This window comes from Neophocaena asiaeorientalis, unplaced genomic scaffold (genome assembly GCF_003031525.2).
Source record: "Neophocaena asiaeorientalis asiaeorientalis breed wild unplaced genomic scaffold, Neophocaena_asiaeorientalis_V1.1 scaffold395, whole genome shotgun sequence".
Classification (NCBI taxonomy): domain Eukaryota; kingdom Metazoa; phylum Chordata; class Mammalia; order Artiodactyla; family Phocoenidae; genus Neophocaena; species Neophocaena asiaeorientalis.
Window position 1 is genome coordinate 3,342,511 of NW_020172274.1, and position 17,849 is coordinate 3,360,359.

Below are 17,849 nucleotides of genomic sequence, written 5' to 3' on the forward strand. Positions count from 1 at the left end.
AGGAAAGAATTATATCAAGTTACAGATATTAGTTGATTAAGTAAATTCAAAGCAACCTAAGTGTTAAAAAATTTCAACGATTACTATTTTAGGCCATGACTTAGTCCTCCAACCTTAATGAATTAGCTAAGATGATTTATTCAACTAACTAAATAGAATAGATAGTAATATTTTTTCTCCTATCCATAAAGCAAAGTTAGAAGAAGAAATTTGGACTTTGTTATGGACTGAAGTTTGTGTCCCCCTATCTCAAATTCATATGTTGAATATCTAATCACCAGTGTGATGGTATTTGGAGATGTGCCTTTGGTACATACACAGTCATGCAGGTGGAGCCCTCATTAATGGAATTAGTGTCAGAAGAAGTGACATCAGAGAGCTTGCATTCTTTCTCTTTGTTTTGTGCCATGTGAGGACACAAGGAGAATTTGGCTGTCCGTAAAGCAGAAAGAGGGACCTCACCAGCCACCAAATCTGCAGGTACCCTGATCTCAAACTTCCCAGGCTCCACAACTGTGAGAAATATATATTTATTGTTTAAGCCATTCATTCTATGGTAAATTGTTATAGCAACCCAAACCAAGACAATTTTCTTTTGGAAAATTTTTAAAAATGTACACTGTATGTACTTATATAAATTTTATTTTCTCTTTTCTAATTAAATGTACACACTAAGAAATAATTAAATCTGATGACAATTATTGGTACATAACTCAAATCTACTAAACACTGAAGAAAATATATAAAATTACATAAAACTTTAGCTTAATTTAAAAATCACCTATTTTAATTATATCTTAATTACACATACATATATATTTATTAACTAGTATACAGTTTTAGCTGATACTTAGCAAGAGTAACTAGAACAATTAAATTCTTCTAAATAGTTAAAACATTGAATCAAGGCCACATTAATATTATAAAATCAGTATTAATATTGTACACTGTGCAATAACTTTAGATAGATGTTATGAAAATCACATTTTACACAATATAAGAAATAAATAAAGAGGGTAAATAATTAGGGTGAATAAGTAAATAAGTATGGTGAAACTTAAATCCAGATGTTAATTTCTCTTTGACAGCTGGGACTGATGGTGATCTTCATGACCAGTTGATTTCTATTGGCTCATCTAGAGTAACGTTATTCTGTCTTAGATCAATGTTTAATATCTAAAAAAAACAAAAATGGTAATTAATTGCTTAACCAGAACTGTTTTTTTAACAAAAACTAATTCCATAAATAAATGCTTTATTAGTAAACAGGTATAGCTTGTTTTTCTTTTCCATTTTGATTAATTTTTATTCCAGAGAGTTCACAACCATTTCAGTAATAGTCTCACCTAACCCACCCATTAATACAACTAAAAATTGAGACTATTAACCAATTATCTTATTTCTACTACTTTACTCTTTCTCCATGACTCCTAAATATGCAGTTATTCATAACTGCACTACATAGATCTCTATGCATTCCGCCCTCAAATATTATCCAGCCATCTAGAGACAAAACTTAGATTTTAGAAATATGTTTTCTTTTACATCAATCTTAAAGGGCTTTAACATGCTGAATTTATTGCCAATAATTTCATTGTGCATGTTACTTTCTTCCACTGGAGAGAATCTCTGTCAGACCATATAGGGACTAAGTATGGAGGTGACCAATTAAGCCACTGTACTCAAACAATCATCTGTAATCTTTTTATAATATGTCGATTTTTTTTTATAATATGTCATTAGACTTTTCCATTGCTCCAATAGACTCACATGACTCTCAGTGCCTTAGCTCAGAAAGTTGAATTCAGTCATCAAATATGCAAGAGAAGAAGAAAACCAACATTTCTTTACTGCTAAACAAATACCAAACACTCACTGGGGAATTTATAAAATTTATTCTTCACTAAAGCACAGCGTCTTAGGATTTATTTGCCATGCTTCATAAAAGAAGAGTTTAAAAGGTAAAAGGTAAATAATTTTTTTTAGTATCTATTAGGTTTGAAACTGATCCATCTTACACCAAAACCTAACTTAGTTCCTTTATATCAAAAGTGAAAAACAAGGATTACCTCACATAGATTTTAATACCTGTACAGATGGCAACTAGGCATAATTGCTGCTAGGAAAGTGTTTTAAAAATTGTATTGATAGAGCAATTAAGTGTCCTTTGCTTATAATTTCTACACTCATGGAAAGGGCAACCAAAATAGAGAAAGAATTTGACTACTCCCTCCTTTTCCCATATATCTATAAAAACTCAGAAAACAGTAGATGCTCATAAATACTTGTTTTATTTAAATACACTTAGAAGGGACTACTCCTTTGTTAGTAAAGTTAATATCTTCTTTTGGAATCATTGAGATAATGAACCATGTAAAAATTTATTCTTAATATTTAAAATTCTTTGTGAATGTGTTTGAAAGCAGTGGAATGAACTTTTCTTTATAAGTGGTGTTTTTTATGCCAAGTATTTGGTCGAAATTATCTTGAAATAATACTTGATATGTTAAAATATCTTATTTGACCTTGTTCAGCTGACTGTATTTAGTTTACTTTTATAGTAAAAATTGTGAGCTTTATTTTTCGCCATTGTTGTAGTAAATAAGAACAAGAAAAAATGTAAGGAAAACCAGTGTTATTTAATCTCATTGAACATTGGGCTGTTCAGAGAAACTGACTTCTAATTATGATTGATAATCATTGACTATTTATTCCTGAGGAATTAATTTTCCTTTTTAAAGATTCCATTTCTTAGTTTGCCATATAAGGCCACTGGACTAAATCATTGATTCCCTTACTTTGGAATTTTATAAACAGGTGAAATTTTAAAAGAAGAAAAATGGGGGTGAGGTGGTGGGTTATCAACTTTTATTTTACCACGGAAGGTCATTAAATATATAAAACTCTAATTTTCCAACCTTGATAGAATTTAAAGAAATAGAAGTATTTTAATGCCAAAGTAGTAATAAAGAAATAGTTGCATATTAAAGGTGAAATTCTGATTGCCTACAGAACAGCAATAACAATAGGATAGATGCTAAATTTCAACTGGAAGAAATGGCTTCTCAGGTGCTCTTCAACTCTTACATCTTGTACAATTTATGAAAACCTAAAATTATGCCCAAGATACAGTTACTATTTTTTTAAGTTGTAGTCAGACAAACAACTAGCTATTTTGTAAGTTAAATTCATCCAAAGTGTTTGGTTGATAAAAAAGCTAGTTGTTTTTATTCAACTTTAAACACAAACAGGTATGTGTACACACACTCAAAGTTTTAGCAGTGCAGATGTAGCCTTAAACTTGGATCAAAGACTTTAAACAGTTAGCTGGCTTCTAGAATATATGTTCTTTGAAATCTACTTTCACAGAATTTAAGACTGGAAGGAGTTTAAGAGGTTGTTTACTTGCATATTCTTACTTAACTGTAAGGAAAAAGAAGTCCTGAAATTATTTATTCAACATAAAAAGCTCGTTACTAGCAGCAAAGGGATTTTAACATAAGAATCCTGACTCCTTTGTGTAAATCATATCCTCACACAGCTCTATGTCAAATTATTCATAGATGCTAATAGACAGTTCTATTAATTTTGCAAGGATTTTCAAGTATATTTTATCTAAGACATATTAAATGTTCAAATGTGAACATTTTGGTTTTGAAACATATTAGCTTTGTTTTTTTTTTTGCAGTACACGGGCCTCTCACTGTTGTGGCCTCTCCCGTTGTGGAGCACAGGCTCCGGACGCGCAGGCTCAGCAGCCATGGCTCACGGGCCCAGCCACCCCGCGGCATGTGGGATCCTCTAGGACCGGGGCACGAACCCGTGTCCCCTGCATCGGCAGGCGGACTCTCAACCACTGTGCCACCAGGGAAGCCCCAAGTATTAGGTTTTGAGGGATGAAAATGCTTTAAAGATTTAATGTAAATTTAACTTTGCTTTGATTATATCAGAACAATTATAAAATAGATGCCGTTAGGTTGATTTATATGTTACCAAGGATGATAATATGGAAATAGATATGGATGTTTAATGAAAATAAACAAGGAAGCAATAGTTGACCCATAATTATGTTTCTTTAGAGCTAAGAAATACAAGACATTCATGTAGACGTTTTGAATAGCTCCATTTAAAAAAGAAACGTCTTTTTACATCACTTACCTCCAGGTCTGGGTTTTCAAAGTTAACAGACTCTTTATTTCCATTATATATGAGATTAACCTCACTAACAGGAGTCTTTTCTTTCCCCCATATATGGATGTATCCAAGCCGCATTTCATTTTTGTTTATGTAACTATTTTTCAGTATAGTGCTTGTTATGATGGTCTATAAAGACAAAGAAAAAGAAATTAAACCCTTCATCTAGCAAAAGCAATTAAATCTTTAAAAAGCATATATCTCTTAACCAAAATGTATTTCATAGTATAGCAAATTGTTTATTCATATATTTGAAAAGAGGTATGTTATATAATATATATAAAATATGTAAATATAAAATACAGCCTAAAACTTCAAATATTATTTAACACAATTGCAAATAAATGATCTGTAGTGACCACATACCTTGTTTAAATTAAATTGTACAAAGAAATATAGGTCTCTTTCATAGGTGTCTATAGAGAAAAAAAAAAAGAGTGATGTATTTATATTTCCAAAGAAAGCAGGCGGACTCTCAACCACTGTGCCACCAGGGAAGCCCCAAGTATTAGGTTTTGAGGGATGAAAATGCTTTAAAGATTTAATGTAAATTTAACTTTGCTTTGATTATATCAGAACAATTATAAAATAGATGCCGTTAGGTTGATTTATATGTTACCAAGGATGATAATATGGAAATAGATATGGATGTTTAATGAAAATAAACAAGGAAGCAATAGTTGACCCATAATTATGTTTCTTTAGAGCTAAGAAATACAAGACATTCATGTAGACGTTTTGAATAGCTCCATTTAAAAAAGAAACGTCTTTTTACATCACTTACCTCCAGGTCTGGGTTTTCAAAGTTAACAGACTCTTTATTTCCATTATATATGAGATTAACCTCACTAACAGGAGTCTTTTCTTTCCCCCATATATGGATGTATCCAAGCCGCATTTCATTTTTGTTTATGTAACTATTTTTCAGTATAGTGCTTGTTATGATGGTCTATAAAGACAAAGAAAAAGAAATTAAACCCTTCATCTAGCAAAAGCAATTAAATCTTTAAAAAGCATATATCTCTTAACCAAAATGTATTTCATAGTATAGCAAATTGTTTATTCATATATTTGAAAAGAGGTATGTTATATAATATATATAAAATATGTAAATATAAAATACAGCCTAAAACTTCAAATATTATTTAACACAATTGCAAATAAATGATCTGTAGTGACCACATACCTTGTTTAAATTAAATTGTACAAAGAAATATAGGTCTCTTTCATAGGTGTCTATAGAGAAAAAAAAAAAGAGTGATGTATTTATATTTCCAAAGAAGAGCAATAGTAAATACTAGTACTGTATATTTTGCTTTTCTTTCACAGTAAAAGGGTACCAAATACCATCAATGTATATTTAATCTTCTCTAAGTTTATATATCTTATTTGAACACAGTCCAAGGAGCACTGAAATATGAAGGATGAGTCACCAGAGAGGGTACTAGATGGATGGGTAAGTTGGTGTGTGCCTGTTTGTATGTAGGAGAGTGACACTAAAGCAGTGGCACATGTAAAATCACCTTCACACAGCTCTGGGAGGGTGGAAGAAGTGTAAGAATAAAGAGAATTGGGTGTGATAGTCGTGGACACTTACTGGCCACCTCAGTGACTGACAATAAAATAATATTATAAAGAAAAGAGAACATGATGGTAACTTATCCTAGTGTCATTTGAGAAAAATATTCAATTGTGAGAGATTATTTCAGGTCAACTGAAATCAAACTGATAAAACATAGGCGTTATACCCAGCTCTTTAAATAAGATGTAATCTTGCCAAATTTAAAATCAGTTTAAAAAATAATCTTAGAACTAAAATTTATTATTTAGTATTTGTTATTCTAAGTACTTTATCACAATGCTGTAAGAGATATGTATTATTATTACTCTCACTTTATAAAAGAGGAAAAGAAAAGTTAAATAAATGGCCAAAAGTGAAACAACTAATCATTATCAAGTCTAGACTTATGTCCAGTTTTCTCTGACTTATATGATTGTGTCATATGTAAAACCAAACAAACGTGTAAGACAAAAAGGCAAAAGTAGAGTCAAATGCATGACTAAAACAAGTATTAGGATAACACTGAAAAAGCAACAAATTTTAATTCTCTTTTCCACTTATGCATGCCAGCATTATATTCATTAATTCTCGGAAAAAAATTGCTTAATTTGAGACTAATTGTGCCTATATTAAAATTAAATGATATTCTGCCCCAAACTTTCTCTGTATATATTAATGTATACATCGCTTACTTAATATGCATTTTGAGGCAAAATTTTTAGTCTTAAATATATAATTATAGCTTAAGTTTTTAAGAGTAATTTTTAAAGTACAAATCAATGAGATAAAAGAAAACAAAAGTGAAGCTATTAAGAGGATATGAACGGTTTTGCTGTTTTGCTGTTTTCAATGAATAAGAGAAAGATACCACATATGAACTTAGTCCAGAGTAGACATATGTCTATTTCACTAAGATGAGTAGGACAAATTAATATTTTACTAAGCTACAATTTCATTAGCTAGAACAGTCAAAATTTACTTAATGTATACACATTTCAAAATAAGTTTATTTTGCTTTATTTTTGATTTTTTTTTGAGAGAAAAAAATATGTCTACAAATAATAGTGATTGGGACAGAGAAAAGGGAGCAAGTAGGTGATTAAATAGTTAATTCCAGTAGGTGATTGTAAGTAAAAGAGAAAAACCTGTAAGTTAGTGATCACTCAAGAGAGTAGGTTTGCTTAACCACAAAATCAAGCAGGCTTGCTTAGCAACAAAACCATACAGCATAAGCATGAGACATGCCCCCAAACAATAAAACAATGGTGGAATGAGACCCACATCCTGCCCAGTGAGGTCAGTAAGTTAATGATTCCTAGGACATGCTTTTCTGACCACACTAAAGCAAAAATATAAGGAAAAGGTGACATTATACTGAAACCTGAGATGATTTACCATATTTTAGTATATGTTACCGTCTTCTTGCTCATTTCCATTGTGCCATGACAGTCCCGGTTTGACCATGTAGGGACAAGAAAACTTTCCAGCCCCATGAAGGAAGCTTGACATCTATTCAAGAATGAGGAAGAAGGTAGTCTTCTCCCCCTCCCCATTTTTCCTTTGATTATAAAACTGTAGCCCACTAAGTTCTCTGCGTGGCACCCTCTTGCCTGCCTGCTTGTAAACCTCACAAGCATCCTATTCTAATGAATCATTTCTTATCTATCACTTTGCCTCTCGTTTAATACTTTCTGTGCTGAGACATAAAGAACTGGAGCTCCTTGGAGCCCACCAAGACATATTTCTAAGATTTCAATAGTATTCTGTAAATTTTAAATGTACTTAAAAGAGGAAATCATTTAGATATCATCTAGTTTATCGAGTAGATTGGCAAGCTTGCTGTGAGAGAAGACTTCTTTGGAGACTCTGATCTAATAAATCCAGAGACTCCAAGCATTTGTTATGTATTGTTTTTGCTGTTCACTCAAGAAATTTCAGAGGATTAGTTGAGATCTTTATACTTAATTATAACAAATATACTGAGATTGTGAAATAGAACCAAAAAAGTAGATATAATGGGCCAGAACAATTTTGTATGCTTTCATGAAGAGAACAGAGAGAAATATATGAATTATGTTCAGTTACTTTCCAGTGATAAAACAAAAAATCTGCCATGAAACTTCCATAGGGTAAAGGTTATACCAAGTTCTTTCATCTGCTTTCTTAGTTTGATAGAAAGAGCTGGAAAAAAAAATTCTAAGAGAAGCTTTGTTTCCATTACTGTTAAAACGAATTAACTTAATTTGTTAGAGAGTAAGATTCAAATATCCCAAGACAGCATGCAAATTATGTATAACTCAACTTTGCATCCCTGGGAAATTGTAGGTAAATTCAAAGTGCCTCTTGCTGGGCCCAGTGAGGCAGAAAGGTTGCAAACTTTTTAGAACCTCCCTTAATGTATTAATGAAGTTCAGGGCTCTGAAAACATATGATTTTAACTAATAGCAGTTGAGTTCTTCACCTTCTAAATCACAAAATACTAGGAAGAGGTAATTTTATTTTTGAGTCTTGCTTATTATCATATGATTCTTATATCACTTTCTGATATGCTTTACTCACTAATAAATTCCTATTTATTATGTTTGCAGAATATTAACTATGATTTACCTGAAAAGATGAAAGATGTCTTTGCTATTAATGAAAAATCTCTCATCTATGGATAATTTATTTAAATTGCAGTGAACTGCCCTATAGCTCCACACAGATATTAGTTTTTAAGACAAAGATTTGTGTCAAGAGAATGCTCAGAAGTCCCATCTAGCAGAGCTGGCACTACTAATGGCAGTCAGTAAACCTAATCCTCTAACAGTGTTTATTTAACAGCATAATAATGACCTGGGGGCATTTTACTCAAAGGCAGATTCCTGGGCCTCTCCCCAGATTAATGGAATTTAGATGGGTCCCAGAATATGCATTCTTTACAAACTATCCCAGGTAGCAGAGCACGCACTGCTAAAAGTTTAGTAGTTCAGTCTGATTTTGAGGAGTAGCCATGGAGTAAACAAAGATTTAAGTTTAAATCTTTAAGCTTTTTATGTAAAAAACTGCTGAATATTAAAACAAAAGCAAAAACAAAACAAAAGCTATAGCTATAAAGCACAGAGAACAAGTTTGAGTTTTGTTTCTGAACTCTCTCATGTTTTAGAAGCATCCTTTGTGCATCAATATGTGTGCATGGGAACATGGATTTTCAGCTCAGTTGACCTCACACATACTGAGTGCCTATTATGTGAACAGCACTGGGCTAACTTCTGGGACTACAAAGATGATCAATATATCAGCCCTGCCCACACAAAACTCTTAGTCATCTAGACACTGATCACAGGGATTAAATATATTTAGGATAAGAAGAAAGTCTTTAAATATGTAGAAGTCCATTTTTTAAGTTGATTCAACTATTTATTAAACTATTTTAGCTTTGAATAATATTATTGGCTTTTTATTCAGCTTCCAAAGTACAATAATAGGTAACAAAAAAGTAATGTGAGATAATATGTATGTTACCAGTTATATTTATCTCCTAAATGGAACACTTACCTATAGTCTCTCCATCATCCCAAAAGAGAGATCCTTGTGCCATCTGATTATCATCTGCAGCAACAATGAGCTTCATGTAATTTTTTCGACTATAAGAAAGAAATACAATTTTACCAAGGTTTATAGAGTAGCACATTTCTTGTTATGATATGACATCCATGTAAGTGTCCAAAGGAACACAGACTGTTTTAGGCAAAGAAAATAAAAGGATTTTCCTTTTTTAATGAGTTAATGGAAATTATATAAACCATAAAATCCTTCATATTTAATAGAAAATATCATGCATTTCTTTTTTTTTTTTTGCGGTACGTGGGCATCCCACTGCTGCGGCCTCTCCTGTTGCAGAGCACAGGCTCCGGACGCGCAGGCTCAGCAGCCATGGCTCACGGGCCCAGCTGCTCCGCGGCATGTGGGATCTTCCCAGACCGGGGCATGAACCCGCGTCCCCTGCATCAGCAGGCGGTCCCGCAACCACTGCGCCACCAGGGAAGCCCGTATCATGCATTTCTTTGACATCAAGGATTCACCTACTGTAACAAATCAGAAGTGGCCTCATTTATAATTAAAACCATATTAAGTTTATTGATATATTTATTTATTCTTCTCTCTGATAATACTGTCATCGACCATTAAACATAAAGCTGTTTCAATAGCATGTTTTAATCTCATATGACTTAAGCTTTCCTCACATTTACCTATATAAATCACTTGATTATCATTGGCAATTGTTAATAAGAATGTGAAGAGTAGCCAGAATTGCAAGTCTTTTCCTTGGATTGGACAGTACTTTCGAAGCTTGTGCCTACAATAGGCCTATCTATGAACTAAATATCTGCTTCCATGCTCAGTATGCAAACTTGGTTTGACAGCCTCATATTGCTGTGAAAGGATTTCTCAGACAAATTATGCTTAGCTATCTGCCTTTTCCAATCACAAGTGTTGAAGCTTATACTGCTATGGAAGTCTTCTAAAATATCCAGAATATCTAGAGTTCAAATCTCCACAGCAACTTTATATTTTCCATGTACAGATATTGGCATGTATTAACATGCATGTATATATGCATTTCAATTCATAGTCACTGAGGTAAAAGATAAGTAGATCTTATTAGAAATATTAAAATCTGGTTTAACACACAATTTCCTAACATACTTAAAATAAGATTAAAAGAGTTTCACAAATTTCATTCTACCTTGTATATACAGTTGACCAATGAACAAAGTGTATCCAAGTATCCACAGTTCATCTGCATCCACAGATTCAACCGACCATGGACTGAGTAGTACTGTACTATTTACTATTGAAAAATATCCATGTAAAAGTGGACCCATGTGATTCAAACTCATGCTGTTCAAAGGTCCACGGTATACCTAAACCCAATATCTTATTTACTTTACCCACCTACACACACACACACACACACACACACACACACACACACACACACACACACACACACACACACACCCAGAATGGCCTCTCTACTTGTCTCTCATAACATAAGGAGTCCTCAAGGCACAACTTATGAATGGTCTCCTCCATGAAACTCTCATTTCTCAGGTATAATCATTTTTCTCCTCTTCAACTGACATCAGGGTAAAATATTGATAGAAATGGATCTGGGTAGCTCCAGAAGCTAGAAAGAGTCTACTCATGCCAACTGGGGCTGTCAGCATGCAGATCACCACAAGAGTGGGTACAGCCTGAGATGAGAAGAGGAACAGAACTGAGTCCTCTAGAATCTGAATGTTTAAGCCAGGAATTTAGCCAGGGGAAGTAGACTCTATGACTGGTCTCAGAAATTTGCTCTTACATCAGTCACAGGAGACAGAATGGACCCATGATCCATGGAAATAGGACATGTTGTTGACTGTGAAGGAGAGAATATCACATAAGGGGTCTTAGCAGATGATCAGTTATAAATGGTAATGGATAGAAAATCTGAGTTACCTTTCATTCTTAAATGGGACAAGGTTGCTACAAATAGGTCTGGTTCTTCTGCAGACAGCAGAGGACTTAAATAGCGTGAAGGAGTAGTGATCTTGTCAATGGATATCTACATTTCATAGACTAAAGTGGGTCTGGGTATGTGTCACAGGACTGATGGAGGTAGAAAAGGGGGAGCGGAAAAGATAGAAGGAAAGAGAAGCCCTCTGAGCCATGTTTGCTTAAAGCTCACAGAAAAGTTCACTTAAAAAACATATTTTCATAAAGTAAATAATATTTCTTTCCAAATAGACTCAAAAAATGATGAGGTCTCACGTGAGACTGGCATTTAAAATACAAGATATCCGTTTATCAATACCTTTGCATGTTTACACAGAGGACATTAAGCTTCCACTGGTATTTTGGTTGGGGAAACATTCTATCATGTTGGAGGACAATTTTCCATGAGTTTCTCAAGTTTCTACATATTTTGCATACAGAAGCAATGACAGTTTTTCTGCCTTCAAAGCAAAGAATGGATGCTTTTGCTTACAGCCTATTATAAAAGATTGAGTTTCCAAAGTGTTGCCTTCCTTAGCTGTGACATAAGCCTCCTGGGTGGGCAGTATCCACCTGGGCCACTTGATGTCACCCGTATGAGACTTGGGGGACAGGGACAACTGGAGCAAACATGAAGCTCATATTTCTTGCTATGCCAAGAGTAAGAAAGACCTTTGTCTCAGACCCAGAATCCATGAAACTGTGGCAGGCTAATCTGTAAGCTTGGAAGTGGGATAAAATCTCAGACCTTTCCCGGTTCTTGACAATTCTAGCATGCTCTCTCTCAAAATCTAATCTGAGTTCTGTGAACACTTCACTTACCTGTAAAATGTGTTTTGAGCAGCCTCTTGACAAGGTAGAATATAACCACCACGGACGTGTAGATTTATTTCATATAAAGGAGCTGCAAATGTATGAAATTTTTGCCTTACACCAACATCTTTGCCCTGGAAATGACAGCGTTGGACGAAAGAACAAAACAATAAGAAGCAGAATCACCAGCAATATTGGTACTTGAGGGGGCAGATTTATAGAATCAAATAATATACTTTTTAATTAAAAAAAATAATAAAACCACAAACATTTATTCAGTAATTCATGTTGTTAAAGCATGTACTTATTCCTTAGTTTATTGATAGCTTTGAAAGTAATTTACCACTGCTTGTTTTTGTGGTGCTCACGTGAAGAAAATATATGGGTTTTTGATGGGTCACAGTTATTCCTGATTTGTCATATACATTATTCTTTAAAGAGCTGTATTACTTTTAATGATCTTTCTGCATACCTAATAAAGGGCAATGACCTTTTTGTGTATACTGTATAATTTCCATGTTTATTTGGTAAAATAAATCAATGACTACATAAGAAACTATGGCAGAAAAAATTAACTCTTTCACTGTTTGTTAATTTGATTCTGATATAATTAGCAAGAAATATCTTGTTCTCTTTAAGTGGAAAGGAAAACAAGTACTTCGTTAATAAAAAGGCTATAACTAAGTTGTTACCCATTTCTGTTTAGTCAATCCCCCAGAATTCCTTAACTACTTACTGTATGGTAATCAAACCACCGAGCATTAGGGACATAACCTTCTACAGTGTCAGCGTACTGGAATTTAAAGATATAGTCATTAAAAACATATAAACCATGGAAAAATTATTTTGTGAACAAAAATATGTGGTAGGACTTACAGCTTCCAATACAGGGGTAACCATAAATGCTGGACCCCACAGGAACTGTTTGAATATATCCCAGGTTGGCTTTTCATTAAAGAACCTGGACAAAATATTTACAAAATTAAATCAAAGAAATTTATCTCTTCTGAATACCATAGAATAATTATTAAAATCACATTTTACAGTATGGACTTTTGTGGATTGAAATGAAAATCAAAACATAAAAAATCAAAAATGATTTTATCACATGGAATTCAGTGTACAGTAGTACAATACTTTGTAAGTAAATCTAGACCATGACTAAACCTTCCAACAAAGCACAGAGTTGCCATGGATGTGTAAGACCAAGTGAGAAACCTCCTTTGAAGAGAACTCACATAAATTCAAATATTAACTGTGTTTAGTAGAAGATCAACAAACCAGGAAGCAAGAATTATAAACACTCTGGAAGAAAAGTGTGAGACAAGTGTGTTATAAGAATCTTAATTTGGTAACTTTAAAGAGAGTTTGCACATCCTATGTAAATTAAGCTCACTGAATAGTGAATTTATAAATCCTTAAAGGTTCTTCCATTTGTTAATATGTTTCTGAGTTTGAAATATAAATGGCTGAAAAACAAAATCTGCTTTTTATAGTTTGAGAATTGCCACTATTAAATGTCCACATTTTTTCTTTAATTGAAATGGAAGTATACATTTTTTATTTTTGTTCTTTTGTTTGTGTTTTGTTTTACTCTAAACTGAGATTAATGCTAAATTGGACTGCTGGGTTTTTCCTCTATGTATTTCCCATGGGAACAAAAACCCAGAAGTTCTCAGCAGGACAAGAGTCTGCATAGTTAATAATAATGTTTCTGGCTGGGGACTCAGACCAGTGCTGATACTCCAGCTCTTCTGGAAAGTTAATAGGGAGAAGACAAAGAGGAAAATTCTAGAAATAAAAGAGGAAAGAGTTTAATAAAATGTTACCAGAAATAAAGAAGGGATTACAGTAATAAATTACTAGAGGATAATTTGAATCTAGGAAGTATTTTTTTTCCTTTTTTTTGGAAAGTTGGATATTTTATTATTAGAACAGAAGGCATATTGATCTACTTATTATTTTGGTAATTTTATCTTGGCTACTACTGTTTAATTTGAGTAAATATTCGCTGTTTATTTTTTACTGATTTATCAATAGTGAAATCTAACAAATCACCCCAATCAATTACTCTGGTAATACAGGGCACACAAGAAGCTAAGTATATCATGATTATTTCAAGGGTTTTTTTGTATTTATGGTTGAATGTGTGTGGGTTTTTTTTTGTAACATCCATAAGAAATTGCTTGTATTTGCCTTAAAAATAGAACAGGCTAAAATTTTTGCAACTTTACTCCATAGAATAGAATTTCAATATTTGGTCATATATCAGTTTGAGCTTCAAGGAGTAAATCCAAAACAATTGTCACAGAGAATGGTAGAACTGCTCTAGGGTACCCAATTAGAACACCTCTAGGAGGAGATGGATGGTCTTCTTAGTCAGGCATTTGAATATGGTGGATTTACTTAACTGCTGTAAACTTCAATTAAGTCAACCATAATTTAGAGATAATATTACTTATTTCCAAGACCTTTTGAAAACACTCAATGTAATAAGGTATGTAAATTTTCTCAAACAATACCTGGTATACAATAGTTATTCCTAAGAATTATTACTTTTTAAAAACTGATTGTGTTTCATTTTAATGGCATATATTAGTCTGTTTATTAGTAGATTTATTTATGTAAATGCTTATTAACCCAAAAGGTACACTTAAATAACAATGAAAAAGCTTTCAATTTAAAATGTTTTATATGGCAGTATAACTGATTACTGAGTAAATTAAATGAAAGCTCTCTCTCTCTGTGATAGGCAAAAAAAATTGTGCTTACTCATGCAAAAGGGGTCTGATAACAGTGCCACCATGAGCATGAATTTCATGCATCTGTGTATAGAAATAGGGCAATAAAGTGTATCTAATATTTAGAATATTCCTTGACATTTCAGAAAAAGTTGCATTCCAGGAAACAGGATCTTGTCTCTGAAACAAAGCAAAATGAAAGTGTCATAAGCTGTTGTCCTTGTTTAAATCATAATTTTCAAATACATATTTGAAGAATAAAAAATAAGGCATAATTTAATTCACTGTCATGTGCTACATCACAAAAACCTTATGGAGTAGTTATTTCTATCTCATACAGTGGAAAGAGAAAGCATAACTAATATTTTAATAAGAAAATGCAAATTAAGTCCATGGTTTGATTTCATTTAGGTGAACATATGTAAAGAGCAGTTCACATTTGAATAAGTGACAAACACATTGTCAACTGTGGTGATGCTCAGTGTAGGGTGAAAAGTCTAGGAGAGAAACAGAATGCTATATATAAGTGCATTGAAATAAACAGACACGCAGAGCCCATCATGGTGACCCTGCACATTGTGTGTTCTCATGAGAAATGAATAAGTTATGGTACTAAAGAATTAATAGTATAGGAGGAAGAGGGGATCTAATTAATGTTGGACAAGAAAAAAGAACATGCCCATGTCTGCTCTGGAATATACTCTCCAGGTAAAAAGACTAAAATTGACACTGGAAAGATAAAAGCTTCTAAAAAATGTTATTGCACTTACTGGCTAAAATAAATAATAAGGAGAGTGATTAGTACTTTACATTCTAGTTTATACCAAGGGAAAAAACAAGGCTGCTACATAACTCCAGGGGGCAACACTTGCAATGTTTTCTTGTTGTTATCAATAGGAGCAGAGCCCTTAAGAGTTGTATCATATCTATGAAGCTTCCAACTTTTCTAGATTTAAGTAGTAAGAACGTTTGAATGATGACCCATTGCTCTCACTGGTACATGTAGTGTTAGAATAGGCAAAACCTTGAAAGTGCAATGGTCCAAGAAATATTAAGCTATATATCAATATGATCCTACTGTTACTAGATTCAAAGTCAAGTTAGAAAAGGCAAAGATCATATCTGTTGCATACTAACTTTGTTGATGTTATTTCAGTTTTAACATGATAAAACACAAGCATTTAATTCTAAACCATACATTCCTAAATTCAATTATATTATCTCCTAATTAAACTTAAGTTGAGTTCTGTAGATTTTTATTCAGAAGTACTTCGTCAGTCTTTCCCTCTCCCATTTCATCTTCTCAAAAGCTCCAGCCACATTCACATCTTGGAGTCTTTCACTTGTTCCCCAGAACTGGAATTCTCCCCCATATATGTAAATTTGTTGCTTTCCTCAACTCAAGTCTCTGCTCTAATGCTAATGTCACTTCATCCAAGAGGACCACCTTGAGCATCCCTTCTAAACCAGAACACCCACAAATCTCTATCATTTTAGCTTACTCTAGTTTTCCCTCATATGATTTATTTGTACCTGCTGTTATATATATATATATATATATATATATATATATAAAATTGTCTATTATCTGTTATCTCTATCATTCCTGCATTATATAAAGTATTAGGGCAGGGATTTTGTAAATATTAAATAATAGATTTTCAATGAATTCTTGTTGAATGAATCCCTGTTCAGGATTTTATTGATTCATGCCTCACTCTCCCAACAATACAGCTTTCTGAATTTCATTACTGACATAAAGTTTTCCTGCTAAAATATTCCTATCCCATCAAGTTGTCTCTATTGCCCAACTTTCAAATTTTTCCAAAATGTGGTCCCATATGCCTTCTAACTTTGTATAGATTTTCATTTTTATTTTTCATTTTCTAATATAAATTCTCCCTTCTATTCTGACAAAAAATTTCCCAGGATGACATGAAGAATTCAAAACTCATGTTGAGCTCTACCATTTGGTTACTATGGCTGGAACCCATCCTTAAAAGACCAGCTCTGTCTACAATTCTTCCATGAGGTGCATTTTGATAATTTATCTTTCTTCTATATGTCTTCACTGAAAGTATAACAAAATTTAGCACTTACTTATATATTGCTTGCAATTGTTTATACTTTTTCATAATTTTTATTATTGTCTCCAAAAGTTCTTCCAGTTTAGTAAAGTATATAGTAAAGTAAATAGTGTCACCACTCAGAAATTAGTTTTCATGATTCCCTTTTCCTTTTATTTTTTTCTGTTTCTCAACTCATTTTTAAAACATTTGCTTTTTTTTTTTTTTTTTTTTTTTTTTTTTGCGGTACGCGGGCCTCTCGCTGTTGTGGCCCCTCCCGTTGCGGAGCACAGGCTCCGGACGCGCAGGCTCAGTGGCCATGGCTCACGGGCCCAGCCGCTCCGCGGCATGTGGGATCTTCCCAGACCAGGGAACGAACCTGTGTCCCCTGCATCGGCAGGCGGACTCTCAACCACTGCGCCACCAGGGAAGCCCAAAACATTTGCTTTTTAAATCTGCCCATTTTGTGCATTGATTTTAAATGACTTTTCTAATTATTTAGTTTGAAACTGATTTTTTTTTATCATTCTGTCCAGGTTTGGAATAATTTCCAGAAGGAATTTTTTTTCTGGCTAATTCAAAATTATATAGAACAGCAGTAAGTATGCCAGCTAACCAAGTCTTGAACCCCAAAGTATAAAGAAAACCCAAGTCAGAAACTTCTCAGAGTGATGGGCTCAGATGCCATCAGTAAATGTAAAGAGATTCAAAAGATTCATCTGGAAATCAGCCAGGAAGGGTGAATTCTATTCAAAAACGTTTAAGGTTAGTGGGGCAAAGGAATGAGAGTAAATGCAGTAATTACATACTCCATTAAATGCAGTGTTGTGATTTCTTGCATTTGGATAAAATGCTCCAAGTTGCATCCAGCGGGCACAGAGCTGATATTCTGAATTGTTGAAGAAACCACAGATATCTGCTCCAGTCTAAAATACAGTTATATTTAATTAA

General features: G+C 33.3%; 1 protein-coding gene across 1 annotated transcript in view; it reads right to left on the bottom strand.

Moving 5' to 3' along the window:
* Positions 1–1,107: 1,107 nt before the first annotated feature.
* Positions 1,108–17,849, bottom strand: part of SI (sucrase-isomaltase) — a 99,156-nt gene continuing 82,414 nt past the window's right edge. The window contains exons 39-47 of the mRNA XM_024763611.1: positions 17,708–17,824; positions 14,864–15,012; positions 12,968–13,052; positions 12,828–12,884; positions 12,101–12,225; positions 9,293–9,381; positions 5,381–5,430; positions 4,979–5,143; positions 1,108–1,176 (exon numbers count right to left, since the gene is read on the bottom strand). Coding sequence (XP_024619379.1) covers positions 1,108–1,176; positions 4,979–5,143; positions 5,381–5,430; positions 9,293–9,381; positions 12,101–12,225; positions 12,828–12,884; positions 12,968–13,052; positions 14,864–15,012; positions 17,708–17,824 — 906 coding nt within the window. The remainder of the gene's footprint in view (positions 1,177–4,978; positions 5,144–5,380; positions 5,431–9,292; positions 9,382–12,100; positions 12,226–12,827; positions 12,885–12,967; positions 13,053–14,863; positions 15,013–17,707; positions 17,825–17,849) is intronic.